The 15,681-nt window shown below is 39.8% G+C and overlaps 1 protein-coding gene across 4 annotated transcripts in view; it reads left to right on the top strand.

Moving 5' to 3' along the window:
* Positions 1-8,271, top strand: part of CDC16 (cell division cycle 16) — a 29,875-nt gene extending 21,604 nt beyond the window's left edge. For 3 of the 4 annotated variants that reach the window (XM_034665543.1, XM_034665541.1, XM_019806663.2), the window contains 4 exons: positions 1,810-1,871; positions 2,951-3,086; positions 4,570-4,660; positions 7,786-8,271. In XM_034665543.1, the coding sequence (XP_034521434.1) occupies positions 1,810-1,871; positions 2,951-3,086; positions 4,570-4,660; positions 7,786-8,045 (549 nt within the window). In that variant the 3' untranslated portion in view covers positions 8,046-8,271. The remainder of the gene's footprint in view (positions 1-1,809; positions 1,872-2,950; positions 3,087-4,569; positions 4,661-7,785) is intronic. The other variant, XM_034665542.1, reaches the window with a different exon arrangement.
* Positions 8,272-15,681: the final 7,410 nt, after the last annotated feature.

The raw sequence follows: 15,681 nt of genomic DNA on the forward strand, positions 1-15,681 counted from the left end.
TTCTTGATTCTTTTTATTCACATCTATTTTGTTTTATTCCATTATGATTTCAGCTTCCCATTTTTACTCTGTTCCTTTTTGGGCACCCTTGCTTGTAGCACACATTTTTCTTGGCTGTTGGTTCCTCTTTACTGACACAGACACAGCTCCCTCTGGATCCCTGCCAAGGGCAGTCCGCTTGTCCCCATAGACACAGCTTTATTTATTTTGGTCTTTTATTTGTCCTAGGAACTTACAAACACTATATTTCTGTGTGTTGGTACATGTGTGTATATAAAACAGGTTCTTGAACAGCTCAGTCTCGGGCAGTCTGGATAATGAATGTGTTTTTGTTAATATGGGGTTGCCACATATCACCTTGCCGCTCTTCAGAGTTGAATACCTTAAAGCCTTGCTGTTCTAACTAGACGAACTGCCTCGCATCACCTGGAAGCTGACTACAAGTGCACAATCCTAGATCCACTGAATCATAGTCTGCAGTTTTAGCAAGATCCCGAGATGATTCTCATGCACAAAAAATTTTAAGACACACTATCACAAACCCCACTTAGAGTTGAAACTATACGTTTTGATGATCCGAGGGCACTGTGGAGTCTTACAGAATTTTACAGTAATAGTTTTTTAAGTACAAATGCACAATACTACTAAATTGATAAAATGCCCATTAAAAAGTCACACGAAGGTGGGGAAATACTGTTTGACCTCAGTTGTTAACTGTAGCAAATGTCAGAATAGCCACAGGGAAGCAATGGTGCCTAAGAATCACGAAGGGTGTGTTTTCGTTCCCATGGGCTATGTCTCCTAGAGCCAGGCTCGGGAGCTGGAGAGGGTGGCTCAGGTCTGTTGTTTGGTTAGGTCAGACTGACCAATGTGTGTCGACTGTGTCCTAAGCTCTGAGCGAGGTATTGGGGGGCAATAGGAAACTAGCATGATAGTTCCTGCCCTTAGACCTGTTGGGGATTGCAGATAAGTAAATTGGCAATAATTAAACAATGCACAAAAACAGCTGTTGATTGAGCAAATAAAGGAACCCACACAGAAAGGCAGTTAATCCAGACTTGAGGATGGGCCGAGAAGTCCTCTTGGATACGGCATCTTAAGTCTCCATCCTAAAGCAGGAGCAGACATCAGCCAGGCACAAGTGAGGAAGAGGTTATAAAAGGTATAGAGAACAACATGTGCCAAGTTAGAGCAAATCCAGTAAAGCATGGATTTTAAGTTCACAGAGAAGGTCAAGAAATGGGGCAGGAGGGTTAAGTGTGTATCATTAAGGGCCTTGCATCTTATCCTGAGGTGGTGGGGCCCAGGTAAGACTTATTACGTGGGGTTTGGCGTTACACCGAGGGGGCTGATGAATGAGCCTTTGGTAGTTCCTAGGGGTCACGGATGATATGGGTGCCAGGCATGAGAAGCAGGCGCTCAGAAGGACACGAGGGTAGGGAGCTGGGATGGCAGGAGAGAGTGTAAGAGTTTAGTGGGTGGCACACTGGATTTGCAGTACTTGTGAGCTTTCTAAGTAGGAATATTTAGTAGGCAGTTGGAAGGCTCTGGGCTGGAGATATAGAAGTTGAACTTCTTCAGCATGGTGGGGCTTATTAACAGAGTTGTTTTAATAAGTAATAATAGCGTGCTCAGGGAGTCACTTCTAATAGGAAAGAAAGTTGGAGAATCCAACAAATGCTCTGCTTCAGGCTGCATAGGCGCCAGGAGAGAGGGCAGCCCGCATAGGCGCGTGTGGTGGTGTGGTCGAATGGGCCCATCTGAGAAGTGGCCTGCGCGAGTCATGGGTTTGATGCTGCTGTGTTTCAGGTAACAGTTGACAAATGGGAGCCTTTGTTGAACAACTTGGGGCATGTCTGCAGGAAGCTTAAGTAAGTAAAGTAGGACATTTTCAGAAATATTCTTTGTGACTAAAAGTTTACTTAATTTTGTGTAGCCTTCTCCATGTGTTTTTTTTTTTAAGATTTTTTATTTTTAAGTCATCTCTACACCCAATGTGGGGCTCAAACTATGACCCCAAGATCGGGAGTTGCACGCTTCACTGGCTGAGCCAGCCACGTGCCCTTTTCCATATTTTTATTTTGAGATCTTCCAACTGTGTACTTTGCTGCTCAGATATAGCAAGCATCAAAATAATTATCTCTAGTGGTATTTATTACTTCTTTATTTTTATATTCTGGTGGTACAATTTAGAAGTTTAAAGAATTATAATAACTTTTATTTTCTTAGATTTGAAAAGTTGGTGTTCAAAATTAATTTGGAAGAATAAGGGTAGTAGGGTATATTTAAAACCATATCCATATTCTAACTCACTCTTTTTCTCTAGGTACGAGTTTTATGATGTGATAAACAGCAGCCTTTGAAAAATAGATTCTTTGGTTAAATGAGTTTCTTGAAAAATAGATTCTTTGGTTAAATGAATTTGGGAAACTGTAGGCTACTCAGAATATAACAGGTTTATCTGTTTCAGGATATCTTGGAGTCTTTGCTATTCATTATGAGCCGCAGCATTTCCCAAAGTTCAGTGAAACTTTTTTTCACAAAAAGGTTTACAGGGCATATATTCCAGAGAACTTTGAGAAATGTTGTCCCAAGTAACTTCTTTGGACCTTTGGTTGCTTTTAACCAGCAGTGGTGTAGCTGGTTTGTCTCACCATAAAGGAGGCCTTGCAGTGTAGTGCTGTTCCAGCTCCAGTCTTGGGTCCCTGCAGGAGTGCCCTCAGCTGGCTGGCGGAGCAGGCGGGAAGGGGGATTCCAGGGAGGTGTTCAGGTGCACAGTGGTGGCTATGAAGAACCGTTACCAGCCTAAACTGCTCTTCTGATGTTTTTACATGGATGAATACTCCTCTTAGACTTAGCAAGTGAGTGCTTTCACTGTACCTGCTAATTGTTTTCTCTCTTTCTTTCCGTTCTCCCTGCTCCCAACTCCCTCTCTCGTCTTCTCTCACAGAAAGTATGCCGAGGCCTTGGACTATCACCGTCAGGCACTGGTGTTAATTCCCCAGAACGCATCCACCTATTCTGCCATAGGCTATATCCACAGTCTGATGGGCAACTTTGAAAATGCTGTTGACTATTTCCACACAGTATGTCTAGTTAACATTTACCACTTATTTATTTATTTATTTATTTTTTAAGATCTTTTCTAGGCGATGTTGGGGCTTTTTGTTTGCTTGTTTGTTTTTCTAGGCAGCGTCTGTTTTGCAATTTTAAAATTCTTCAGGCGACCTTGTGCTTTCTTTCCTTTGCAGAGAAAAGCATGTGTGTTGTGCAATACTCGTCAAATTAGAGATAAATGTGAGACTTGTCCCAAGTGTGCAGTGAGACACACATGTGTCCGTGGTATTTGTTGGCCCCGTCTAAGCAGGAGAAAAGAAATTCCAGTCTCTCTATTTAGGACTTAGAATTAATTCCCTTAGATCACTTTGGTGAACAAAACAATCTGTGTTCATCACAAAGAACGAATCTCTCCTAAATCCACATGCCGTATCTCACCAAATCTAAGACACCATTAAGAAGCAAGTTGACTACACACGCACACACACACACACACACACACACACACAGTCAGACAGACGCGTACAAATAAACCTTGAAACCTCACATGATTCTCATCTCTCCGTTCTTTGGTACTTCGAAAAAGTGCTCTCTTTGGACATATTAGGACATAGATTTTCATCAGGGATCACTCTAGTATCTACATAAAAAAGAAAATATAAGTGAAACAGATACTTAAGGTCCTCTATTCCTCACATTCAGAGTTTGGTTCTTCTAAATCACTTTTGTACTGGGTGGTCAATGTCTCTGCTTTCGTGGTGCCAGCACGTACACCCTGCTCTTGACTAGGTTTCTCCCAAACAGAGATGTTGGCTCTGCAGATCTTACGCTGCCAAAAAGTGTCAACAACAACGGCAGTTCCTGTATTTGTGAGCGTTCACGTGGTTTGTGGCCTAGTCTACACCTCCATGGCCTCCAAGTCCAGGCTACTCACGCATGACACTCATGATGCCTGTGGCCAACTGATCACAGTAGTAAGAAACCACCAGTTGTTCAAGACATCCCAAGTTGAGAAAAAAAATTTTTTTTCAGAAAAAAAAATGTGGGTCTTAGAATCAGTGAAATCATGGTATTTGGAGAGAAATATAAAATATGAGAAAACCCATAGGGTTGGTTAAAATTTTCAGGCACAATCAAGTCCTGCAAATGCAACTGTGATAACCAGAGTACTGAGCTAGTCAGAAGTAGGACTAGCAACTTTTCTGGTTTGTGTGATCTTTCAAATGTGTGTGAAGATGGTATAATTTGCCTCTCTTCTTTTATAATTAATACAGAAGGCTTAGAAGGCTCTGTATGGAGATAGTTTTGAAAATCTTTTTGGAGGAGTGGCGTAATGACCCTCCACATGGCCATCAGCCAACTTGAACAGACATCAGTTCATGACTACTCATGTAACCCCCGCTCACCCCGATTCCCTGGAGTGTTTTGAATTGAGTCCTACAGGAATATTTTTAAATGAAAGAGAGGGAAATACATTTTCTTGTAATAACCACGCTGAATCTTTTCTGACAGGCCCTTGGGCTTAGGCGAGATGATACATTTTCTGTTACAATGCTTGGTCACTGCATTGAGATGTACATTGGTGATTCTGAAGCTTACATTGGTAAGATGCTAATTATTTTGATTGACATTGTATTCTATTCTTTAGATTGTTGTATGTCTTTGTGTAGGTTTCTCAAATCTCGTGTAAGGTTCTAAGTTTATCTTTCTAACCATGTAACTATATTAATATCAAGAAACTCCCATTTAATTTTGTTGAAACAATGCTGTGGGAATTAATGACTTATTAAGTATTCATGAATTTTAAAATTGAGTACTCGGTATATGCAAAATACTATTACAGAGTACGTATAAAGTGCTGTGATATAGGAGAATCAGTCTAATTGATGGAAAAAATCCTGGAGACTTAATTTCTAATAATTTCTAATTTCTAATAAATGAAAAGGTTCTGTCCTTTTTACTTTATAAAATGGGGTTAGTAGCATATTAACTTTTACATTTCAGTGGGATATTAAGTTGGTTTACATTCACATTACAGTGCTGTGTGTTTCTTTAAATAATTTTTTTGTAATGATAAGCAGGTCATAAGATAAATCTGGATGGAATTGCTGTATTTGGGCACTTACTTAGTTACAACTTGTATAAGGTAAAGAGGGTGCAGTGAGGTTAACCCTTGAGACCTGGATATAAAACCATGAGAGGAAAAAAATGTTAATTAAATAAGGCTTCAATAAAATGAAGAACTTCTGTTCATGAAAAACACTGTTAACAGAGTAAAAAAGGCAGATCATAGACCAGAAGTTACAGTTTGTACACTGGTCAAAGAACTTGTGTCTAGAATACGAAAAATCTTATAAATCAATAAGAAAAAGTTCAATAAAAAAAATGGGTCCATGTTGCACTGTATGTTAACTAGAATTTAAATAAAAATTTGAAAAGGAAAAAAAAGGTAGGTCCAAAGTGGGCAAAATACTTGAACAGGAGCTTCGCCAAAGAGGATATCCACCGATGTGGCAAATGGATGTGCTCAGTACCATTACATATCAAGGAAATGAAATTAAAACCATACTGAAATGTCACTGCACACCTGCCAGGCTGGCTACAAATGGAAAGTACTAACAGTGCCTAGTGTTGGTGGTGGTACGGAGCAGCTGGTACTCGGGTGTATTGTTGATTGTTGGTGGACTACACTTTGGAACACTGTTGAACATGTCTGCTAAAGTTAAACAGGCTTATTACCTGTTGCTACCAGACAGACCACTCCAGCCAACAATGATGCATTATTTCTCACAGTTCTGTAGGTTGTTTGGTGGCTCGTTTGCTGGTCTCATTCGCTAATGCAGCTGTGGTTAGCAGGCACTTGATGAGCTGACAGTGAGATGGCCTCATGCACAGATGGGGGCCTCAGCTGACACAGCTGGGCCTCTTGCAGGTCTTTTATCTCAGCGTTCTTTGTAGTATGGAGGTCTCAGGGTTCTAAGGACGAGAACTAAAGCCTCAAGACCTCTTGAAAGCTGGAAGTGTCACAGAATCACTTCCATCACATTCTGTTCACAGGTCACATGATTGAGTACAGTGTCATCCTGGGTAGGGGCTAAGAGGTGTGATTTGTTGCAGTGTTAGGTTGGTGACCTGCCCTGCTGCTCTTAGGATGTAGGAGTTCTACTCCCAGGTATGTGTCCAGTGGTACAAGGGCCTCAGGAAGCCAGCGCTCACCAAGAGGATTGTTTCCAGCAGCTATGTTCATATACCTAACTGGAAAAAACTGAATGTCCACACATAGGAGAATGGAGAAAGAAATTGTGGCGAGCTCACGCAGTAGAGTACTACATACTTAGAAGGACTATTAAGTCATGCTGTAACATAGGTGAATCTCATGCATTTTGACAAAAGAATATACAATGATTAATTCCATTTGTGTGAAGATTAGTAATAAGCAGAACTAATCAGTGGTGATAGAAGAATTTGAGCAGTGATTACTTCTGGTTTGAGAAGGGGCGGTATTCACTGGAACGGGCACGGGGTGGTTTTCTGGGAGCTGAGAGTGTGTTCTCCTTCGGTCTGGTGATGGCTGTGTGGGTATGTGCATATATGAGGGTTTGCCTGGCAATGCACACTTTACGGTGTGTGTTATGACTCAGTTTCTTAAAGCTAAAGCATAAAACTTGAGCTCTGGCGTCCTAAAGACTCTGTGTTGAAAACGTAGCTTTGCCACTCAGCCACATGGCTTTGGGCAGGTCTGAGCCTCAGGTTCCTCTTTTCTTCAAGGAGGATTGTGAGGTTTAAACGCAAAATTTCTATAAAGCTAGGGAGAGTCTGGAGGTAGAGTACTGAGTGAGACAGATGTTTTGCCTGTCCTCACGAAGCTAATGGTCTTACAGAGGAGATTTCCAAGTGTATCAGTCATTATGTACTCTTTATTTTTTTTTATTCAGGTGTAATTGTCACATTGCATATTAGTTTCAGGTGTACGACATCATGGTTCAGTATTTGTATACATTGTGAAATGATCACCCCAAATCTAGTTAGGCTCCTCTCTGCTGTGACTGTGTCTTTCATGACCTAGATGGATACATAGTTAGAAAATTTTTCTTTTGATGAGAACTTTTAAGATCTGTCTTAGCAACTTTCTGATATGCAATACAGTATTATTAACTCTAATCACCATACTGTACTATTTTTATTTTTAGAAGGCTTGCATGTCATGATCTGTCAAAACACCTATTACTGAAAGCTATTAGTTTGAACTGTGTAAAATTATATTGTTTATGTCAGAAATGATTGAACCTCATATATTGTTGGAAGTCTCTTGTCCATTAGTCTTAAGATTTTGATATGTGGAAAGTGCATTTCCCTTAATTGTGGTTTCTGTGTGCATAAGGCTCATGACTATACCGATGCCAGAATGCCAGCCAGCGGTTCTTGTTTGTAGCAGGTGAGGGCACGTGCCTGTTGGCTGGCTCCCCTCCTGTGTGAGGGCTTTAGGAACAGGTGCTGCTGAGCCACAGGGAGCAGAAACCGTATGTGCTTCTAAATCTCCCCAACAACCCCCTTGATAATAAAGAGAAAAGGAAGAGAAGAGTGATTGGAATGTTTTTTTCTTCTGAGCTGTACTTGTGCTCTTAAAAGTACCATTGAACTAAATGATGGAGGCAGTGCTGTGTAACCATGGAAATGACAGATAAATGATGGAGTTTCTTATTTTATTCTCCTTGTGTTTCCTTTTAGGAGCAGACATTAAAGACAAATTAAAATGTTATGACTTTGATGTGCATACAATGAAGACACTAAAAAACATTATTTCACCTCCGTGGGATTTCAGGGAATTTGAAGTAGAAAAACAGACTACAGAAGAAACAGGGCTTGCACCACTAGAAACCTCAAGGAAAACCCCAGATCCCAGACCTTCCTTGGAAGAAACCTTCGAAATTGAAATGAACGAAAGTGACATGATGCTGGAGACCTCTATGTCAGACCACAGCACGTGATTGCAGACAGGTCTCAGCTCCATTTTGTCCTGGGGGAGGTCAGGGTTTCCTCACATCCTTGTCACGTCTTCAGAATTCCCCATTTCTTGACATGAATGCAGGCTTGCACCTTTCCATTTAGGAATGGAGGCCTGCTGGAAGAGACTGGACCGCACACCTTCACAACACGTGTTTTCTGATCCTACAAAACAGTTCTGTGTAGAGGAATAAAGAGGTAAAGTGTGTATTATGTCTTTTTTTCCTTTTTCAGTCAGCTTTTCTTTTGGACTGAGTTTAGGTTTGTGAAGAAAAAGCTGCGGCCGTAGCAGAGAGAGCTCCCACAGACCCCTCACCGGGTTTCTCCCCATTCACATCTGAGTGACCAGGAAACCTTGTCTTAACAAAGAATTGCACACGGGTACGCTGCAAGTCATGCAACTCCAGGCTTCATTGGAGTTCCACCACTTTTCCATTAATGTCCTCATGCTGCCCCAGCACCCTGTCCTGGAGCCACAGTGCACTGAGCTCTCCTTAGGCTCCTCTCTGCTGTGACTATGTTTTTCATGACCTAGATGGATTTGAGGAGGACTGGTCAGTTGTTTTGAAGAATGTCCCTCTATTTGAGTTTGTTTGATGTATTTCTCATATTGGACTAGGGTTCTTGGTTTTGGGAAGAAAATACCACAGTTGTGGATGAAGCGCTGCTCTCATTAGGTGTCAGGGGTTCACAATACCAGCATGATTTATCACAGATGGTGTTAATCTTGATGGTATCTACCAGGTTTTCCCTGTAAAGTTACTGTTTTTCCCTGTCCATAATGCATGCTTAGAAGCAAGTCATAAATTTCAGCCTGTCCTCAGTAGGACCAAGGTTTTGTTTTTTGGGGGTGGTTTGTTTTTAGGACCAACGGGTTTAAGCTCTACCCCTAGAAGGGAAAATATCTGCATGTATTATTTGGAATTCTTCCGTAATGAAAATTTGTGACTCCTGTTTATTCAGCCATCAGTGTGGACTCATGTATATGTATTTTACATTTTAGGTTCTAATCCTAAACAATATTATTTTAGGGTTTTGGTTGTTTCGGTGTTGGCCATTGGGAGCTCCTTCAGCTTGGCTCCTGTGTCCCTGTGATATACCCCCCATCCATGTGTTTTTTGTTGTTTTGTTTTTTGTCTTTATTCTGGTAAAATGTACGTAGCGTGCACTGTGGACTTCAGTTAATACCAGTGCATCACTGTTGATAAAAATACACCAGTGCAAGGTGTGGGTGCAGGTGTGGGTGGGGGGTCCATGGGAACTTGTGCTCTCTGTTCCATTTTCCTGTAAACCTGAACTGCTCTGAGAAAGTATGTGAGTGTGTGGTTATAGAGATAGATAGATAGCCATCTTAACCATTTTTAAGTGCATAATTCAGTGGCATTTATTTCCAATTTTTTTCATCATCCAAAATAAATTTTGTCCTCGTTAAGCATTAACTCCATACTCATCCCTTCTTCCAGCTCCTTTTTTTTTTTTTTTTAAGATTTTATTTATTTGAGAGCAAGAGGGAGAGAGAGCATAAGCAGACTCCCCACTGAGCAGGGAGCCTGAGGCGGGGCTCAGTCCCAGGACTCTGGGATCATGACCAGAGCCGAAGGCAGAGGCTTGACCACTGAAGCATCCAGGAGCCCCTTGATAACCTCTCATCTATTCTATGTCTGAATTTGCCTATCTAGACCAATTCATATAAGTGGTATCTACAGTATCTGTCCTTTTGTGTCCGACTTTACCTACCATATGTTTTAAGTTCATTCCTCTTGTAGCTTTTTCGAGAACTTTATTCCTTTTTATGGCTGAGTAATATTCCATACCATATATCACCTATATCATATTTATCTGGGGATGGACACTTGGGTTGTTTCCACCTTTTGACTGTTGTGAATAACGTTGCCGTGAATAGGAGTTTGTAAATATCTGAGTCCCTGTTTTCAGTTCCTTCGGGTGTATGCCTAGGAGAAATTGGCTCGTGCTAATTCAGTGTTTAACTTTCTGAGGAACTGGCCAAATTTCTACAGCAACTGCCCGTTTTACATTCTCACCACCAGTGTATGAGGTTTCGGTTTCTCTGCATCCTTACCAAGGCTCTTTGCTCTTCGTTCATTATAATTATTCTGGTGGGTGGGAAGTAGTAGCTCGTTTGGTTTGGGTTGTGTTTCCCTAATAACTGTTGATGTTGAGTATTATCCTGTACTTGTTGGCCGTTTGCACGTCTTTGGAGAAATGTCTGTTCAGATCTCGTGCCCACTTTTAAATTGGGCTGTTTATCTTTTTGTCGTTGAGCTGTTGGAGTCCTTTATCAATTCTGGATATCCTCAGATACGTGAGTACATATCTTCTCCCATTCTTTCCACTGTGTTTTCACTCTCTTGATAGTGTCCTTTGATGCACACATTTTTAATCTAATGAAGTTTAATTTATCTATTTTATTTACTATGCTTCCAGTGTTATATTTACAAAACTATTGCCAAATCCAAGATTATGCAGATTTTCACTAGGTTTTTCTCTAAGATTTCCATAACTTTAGTTCTTGAACTTAGGTCTTCGATCCATTTTGAGTTAATTTGTGTAAACGTTGTAAGTTGTGTTCAATTTCACTCTTTGGAGTGTGGATATTCAGTTTTCCCAGCACCATTTTTTAAAGTGACTGTCCTTTTCCCATGGGTCCCATTGGCACCCATGTCAAAAATCAATTGTTGATAAATATGAGGATTTATTTCGGGGCTCTGGATTCTATTCCATTAGTCCATATGTGTATCCTTGTGCTAGTACCACAGTTTTGATTCCTGTAGCTTTGTAGTAGGCTTTGAAACTGGGATGTGTGAGTCCTCCAACTTTTTTAAGTTTTATTTATGTGAGAGAGAGAGAGCACAAGTAGGGGGAGAACAGAAGGCGGGGGAGAAGCAGACTCCCTACTGAGCAGGGAGCTGGACATGGGGCTGATTCCAGGACCCTGAGATCATGACCTGAGCCTAAACAACTAAACTACCCAGGCACCCCTCCAACTTTGTTCTTTTTCAGAACTGTTTTGGCTGTTGTGGCTTCCTTGAATTACCATATGCATTTAGGTTTTTTTCCATTTCTGCAACAAAAAACGTATCTGGAATTGTCATAGGGATTTCATTGAATTTGTAGATCTTCTTAATATCATGTCTTCTAATCCATGAACACAGGCTGTGCTTCCATTTATTTATGCCGTCTTTAACTTCTTCCAGCAGTGCTTTGTACTTTTTTATTGTGCAAGTCTTTCACCTCTTTGGTTAAATTTATTCCCAAGTGTTTCATTCTTTTGGATGCTATTGTAAATGGAATTGTTCTCTTAGTTTCCTTTTTGGATTGTTAATTCCTAGTGTATAGAAATACAGCCAGTTTTTTTGTGTTGATTTTTTATCCTCAGTGTGTTTGTTAGCTTTAACAGTTTGTGTGTGTGTGCACGCGTGTATTTATTTAGGATTTTCTACATAGAAGGATCATGTCATCTGTACATAGAGATAGGTCTGCCTCTTTTTCCAAATTTGGATTCCCTTTATTTCTTTTCCTTGCATAACTGCTCTGGCTAGAACGCCAGTATTATGTTAATAGAAGCGACAGAAGCAGGCATCCTTGTCCTGTTCCTGATCTTAGGGGGAAGTCCTCAGTCTTTCACCATTCAAAGTGATGCAAATCACAGGTTCTCACTGATGCCCTTCATGGTGTTGGAGAAGTCTCCTTCTATTCCTAGCCTATTGAATGCTTTGTTGTTGCTTTTTTATCAGGAAACGTTGCAGATTTTGTCAAAATTTTTTTTCTTTTTTGTGGATCAGTTGTGATGGTGAGTGGTAATGAGTTCTAGGGTTTGGGGGCTGTTGAGGGAAAAACATGACCGTAAGGTGGCAGTAGCCCATTTTATTTGGGTAGCTGTATTTGAGGAGCTCCTTGGGGGCAATGTGGTAGCAGCGGGGTAGGAAGTTTTAGGGTTAGAGAAGTCTGAAGTGTAGTGGCAGGCAATGTGGTCTTTCACGTCCCAGGATTTGTCTTATTTACAGCTAGCGGATCCTGAGTGTAGATTTCCCTAGTATGCAAAACAGGCAGGCTCTAGATGGCTAAAGATATGCTTGTTTAAGCTATATTTAAAACAATTGTATGTGTAAAAATTGAATTTGGTATTGTTGGCCTTCAGCTAACCATCTCCGCCTGCTGTGAAGAAGTAAACAACGTAGGGTTCAGTATACGGGGGACATCTCTGGTTCATTTATATAACGTCATGTAGGTTTTTTCCTTCCTTCTATTGTGATATATTATACTGATTGATTTTTCTATGTTGAGCCAGCCTTGTGATCCTGGGATAAATCCTATTTGGTCATGTTGTATGATCCTTTTAATAAAATGCTAAATTCAGTTTAATTATTTTTTGTTGAATTTACATATACATTCATAAGAGATATTTATTGGTCTGTAGTTCTGTAATGCTTTTGGATCTTGTATTGGGGTAATACTGGCCTCATAAAATGAGTTAAGTAGTATCCTCTCCTCTTCAGGTTTTTTGGGAAGCTTTTTGAAAAGAATTGGTGTTATTTCTTTAAATTTGGTGGAATTCACCAGTGAAGCCATCCATCTGGTTCTGGGCCTTTATGTGTTGGGAGACTTTTGATTACTGATTCAGTCTCCTTACTTGTTACAGCTGTTTGTTTTTGTGTCAGTTTTGGTAGTTTGTACGTTTCTAAGAATTTGTTTCATCTAGGTTATTCAGTTTGTTGGTTCATAGTATCCTGTTATCCTTTATTTCTGTAAAGTCTGTAATAATTTGTCCTCTAACATTTTATGATTTTACCAATAAAAGTTTCTTTCCCTCTTCAGTCCATCTGGCTAAAGATTTGGCAATTTTGTAGATCATTTCAAGGAATCAGCTTTTGCTCTTACTTTCTCTGTTGTTTTTCTAGATTGTTTAATTTCCACTTGAATATTTATTCCCTTCCTTCTGCTAGTTTTGGGTTTAGTTTGCTATTCTTTTTCTGGTTCCTTAAGGTTTAGAATTTTATTACTGAATTAAGATTTTGTTTTTAACGTAAGCATTTAGAGCTATAAATTTCCCTCTGAGCACCGTTTTGGCTGCATTCCGTAAGTGTTGTGTTAGTATTTTTGTTTTCATTTGTGTTTAGGTGATTTCTTTTTTGACCCATTGGTTATTTAAGAGTGTGTTGTTTAATTTCCCAAATATTTTATGAGTTTTTTGGTGACCTATTATGAATTTCCAGTTTTATTCCATTGTAGTTGGAAAGGATATTTTGTATAAGTTCAGTCTTTTTAAGTGTATTTAGACTTTTCTTGTGGCCTAATTAATGGTCCTTCTTGGAGAACATAACGCTGTTCACTGGAGACGATTTTGTATTCTGCTTTTATTGGGTGAAGTGGTCTGGTTGGTTTATAGTACTTTTCAAATCTTCTATTTCCTTGTTGATGTTATGCCTACAACATGACCAAATAGGATTCTGTTACTGAAAATTGAGTGTCGAAGTCTGAAACCGTGAGTGTAGAACTGTGTCTTTCTCCCTTCCATTTTGCTGATTTTGGCTTCATGTATTTTGGGGCTCTTACTGGATGCATATATGTTATATTTCTTTAAGCTTCTTGATGGATTGACCCTTTTATCAATATATAACGTCCTTTCATTCTTTTACTTTCACTCTTTCGTGTCTTTGTATCTAAGCAGGTCTCCTATAGACAGCATACAAATGGATCTTTTTTTTTTTTTTCCCATTTTGGGTTTTAATTGGGAGAGTTTGATCATTTACATTTGAAGTAGTTACTGATAAGGAATTTAGCCTGAGCTGCCACCAGCTGTTTGTTTTTTTTGTGTTTTGTATATTTCTTGTTCCTCAGTTCCTCTTTCACTGCCTTATTGTGTAGTTGATTTTTTTGTGTGTATTTCTGTATTTTTATTGTTGTTTTTCTTCATGGCTACCTTGAGGATTACATTTTTCATCTCAAACTTACAACCACCTAATTTGAGCACACTGCTGCTATGCGCCCTGCCTTCCCCCTTTCTTAATATTGCTGTTGTCACAGATTACATGTTTATTCATTGTTCCCGTTAACACTGATTTATAATTATTTATTTGCCTTTTAAATCATACAGGAAAAAAAATTACAAACCAAGAATACACTAATACTGGCTTTTATATATTTACCTATGTAGTTATCATTACCCTTGTTATTTCTTGATAGGATTTCAAATTATTGTTTAGCATTCTTTCATTTCGGCCTGAAGGGCTCCCTTTTGCATTTTTTGAAGGCACTTGTCTACCAGTGACAAACTCCCTTAACTTCTGTTTATTGGGGATGTCTTAATTTCTCCTTCCTTCTTGAAGAATAGTTTTTGCCAGATATGAAATTTTTGGTTGACAGTGTTTCTCATTCAGAGCTTTAAATATGTCTAATAGAGATGGGATTGTATGCTTCATTTGTCAGAATCTTACAAGCCCTCATCCTGACTTCAGCTGGTACAGTACCCTACTTTTTAATGGTGTCTGAGACATTTATTCAGAGCATGATTAACAAAGCATTATACAGAAATGAATTTTCCGGGGGGCCTGGGTGGCTTATTCAGTTGGTTAAGCATCCAACACTTGATCTCAGCTCAGGTCTTGACCTCGGGGTCATGAGTTCAAGCCCCATATTGGGGAGTGGAGCCCACTTAAAAATTTTTTTTCCTGGCATCTGAAATGCTCCCTTAAATACCAAAACTTTTATCTTCACCTAAAATGTATTCCATATATATCTACCTTAAGCTAAGGGGAAAAAATAATGGCTCTCATTCCTTGAGGTTCCCAAGTGCTAACTCCAGGAGGTCTTTGAAGTAAGACACTGTACATTTGAGGAAACTGAATGCAGTTCTTGATGCTTCCAGGGCCCAGCATCCAGGCTGTTGGTTCAGCTTACCACAGTGAATGTCGGTTTAATGCAGTAATGCACTTATGAGTTACCTACTGCTCTTTAGACTGAAATACTGAGGTTCTGAGTTTTCATCTTTATTTAATGGCTTTTCAGTCTCTTCTCTGTCAGGTATCACGTGCCTATTTTTATGCCTCCCTCTTTAGGTAGGGCTAGAAAATCAAATGAACTTAAAATAGTAATTTTTAAAATAGATAAAAATGCAGGTATTAATACTGTTTTCACATTTATTTTGCCTTCCAGACCAAAATATTTCTTCATGTAATTTCTTCATTGATCATGTGGTATTTTTTAGGTTTCTGATAAAGCAAACTCCTGATAAAGGAGCCATTACCATATTGTCGGTGCTTTAAGAAATGAAAGGCAAAATCCAGGCTGTTTTTCAGATCAGCAGTTAATGCCGTGTTTAGGCTTCAAAGAGTATCAAAGAATGGTAATGTGTAGTTGTACTGTCAAGCATTTTTTTTTTTAAGATTATTTATTTATTTATGCGACAGAGATAGAGACAGCCAGCGAGAGAGGGAACACAAGCAGGGGGAGTGGGAGAGGAAGAAACAGGCTCGTAGCGGAGGAGCCTGCTGTGGGGCTCGATCCCATAACGCCAAGATCACGCCCTGAGCCGAAGGCAGACGCTTAACCGCCGTGCCACCCAGGCGCCCCTGTCAAGTATTTTTCTGTCACTACCCAATT

This window comes from Ailuropoda melanoleuca, chromosome 7 (genome assembly GCF_002007445.2).
Source record: "Ailuropoda melanoleuca isolate Jingjing chromosome 7, ASM200744v2, whole genome shotgun sequence".
Lineage (NCBI taxonomy): Eukaryota > Metazoa > Chordata > Mammalia > Carnivora > Ursidae > Ailuropoda > Ailuropoda melanoleuca.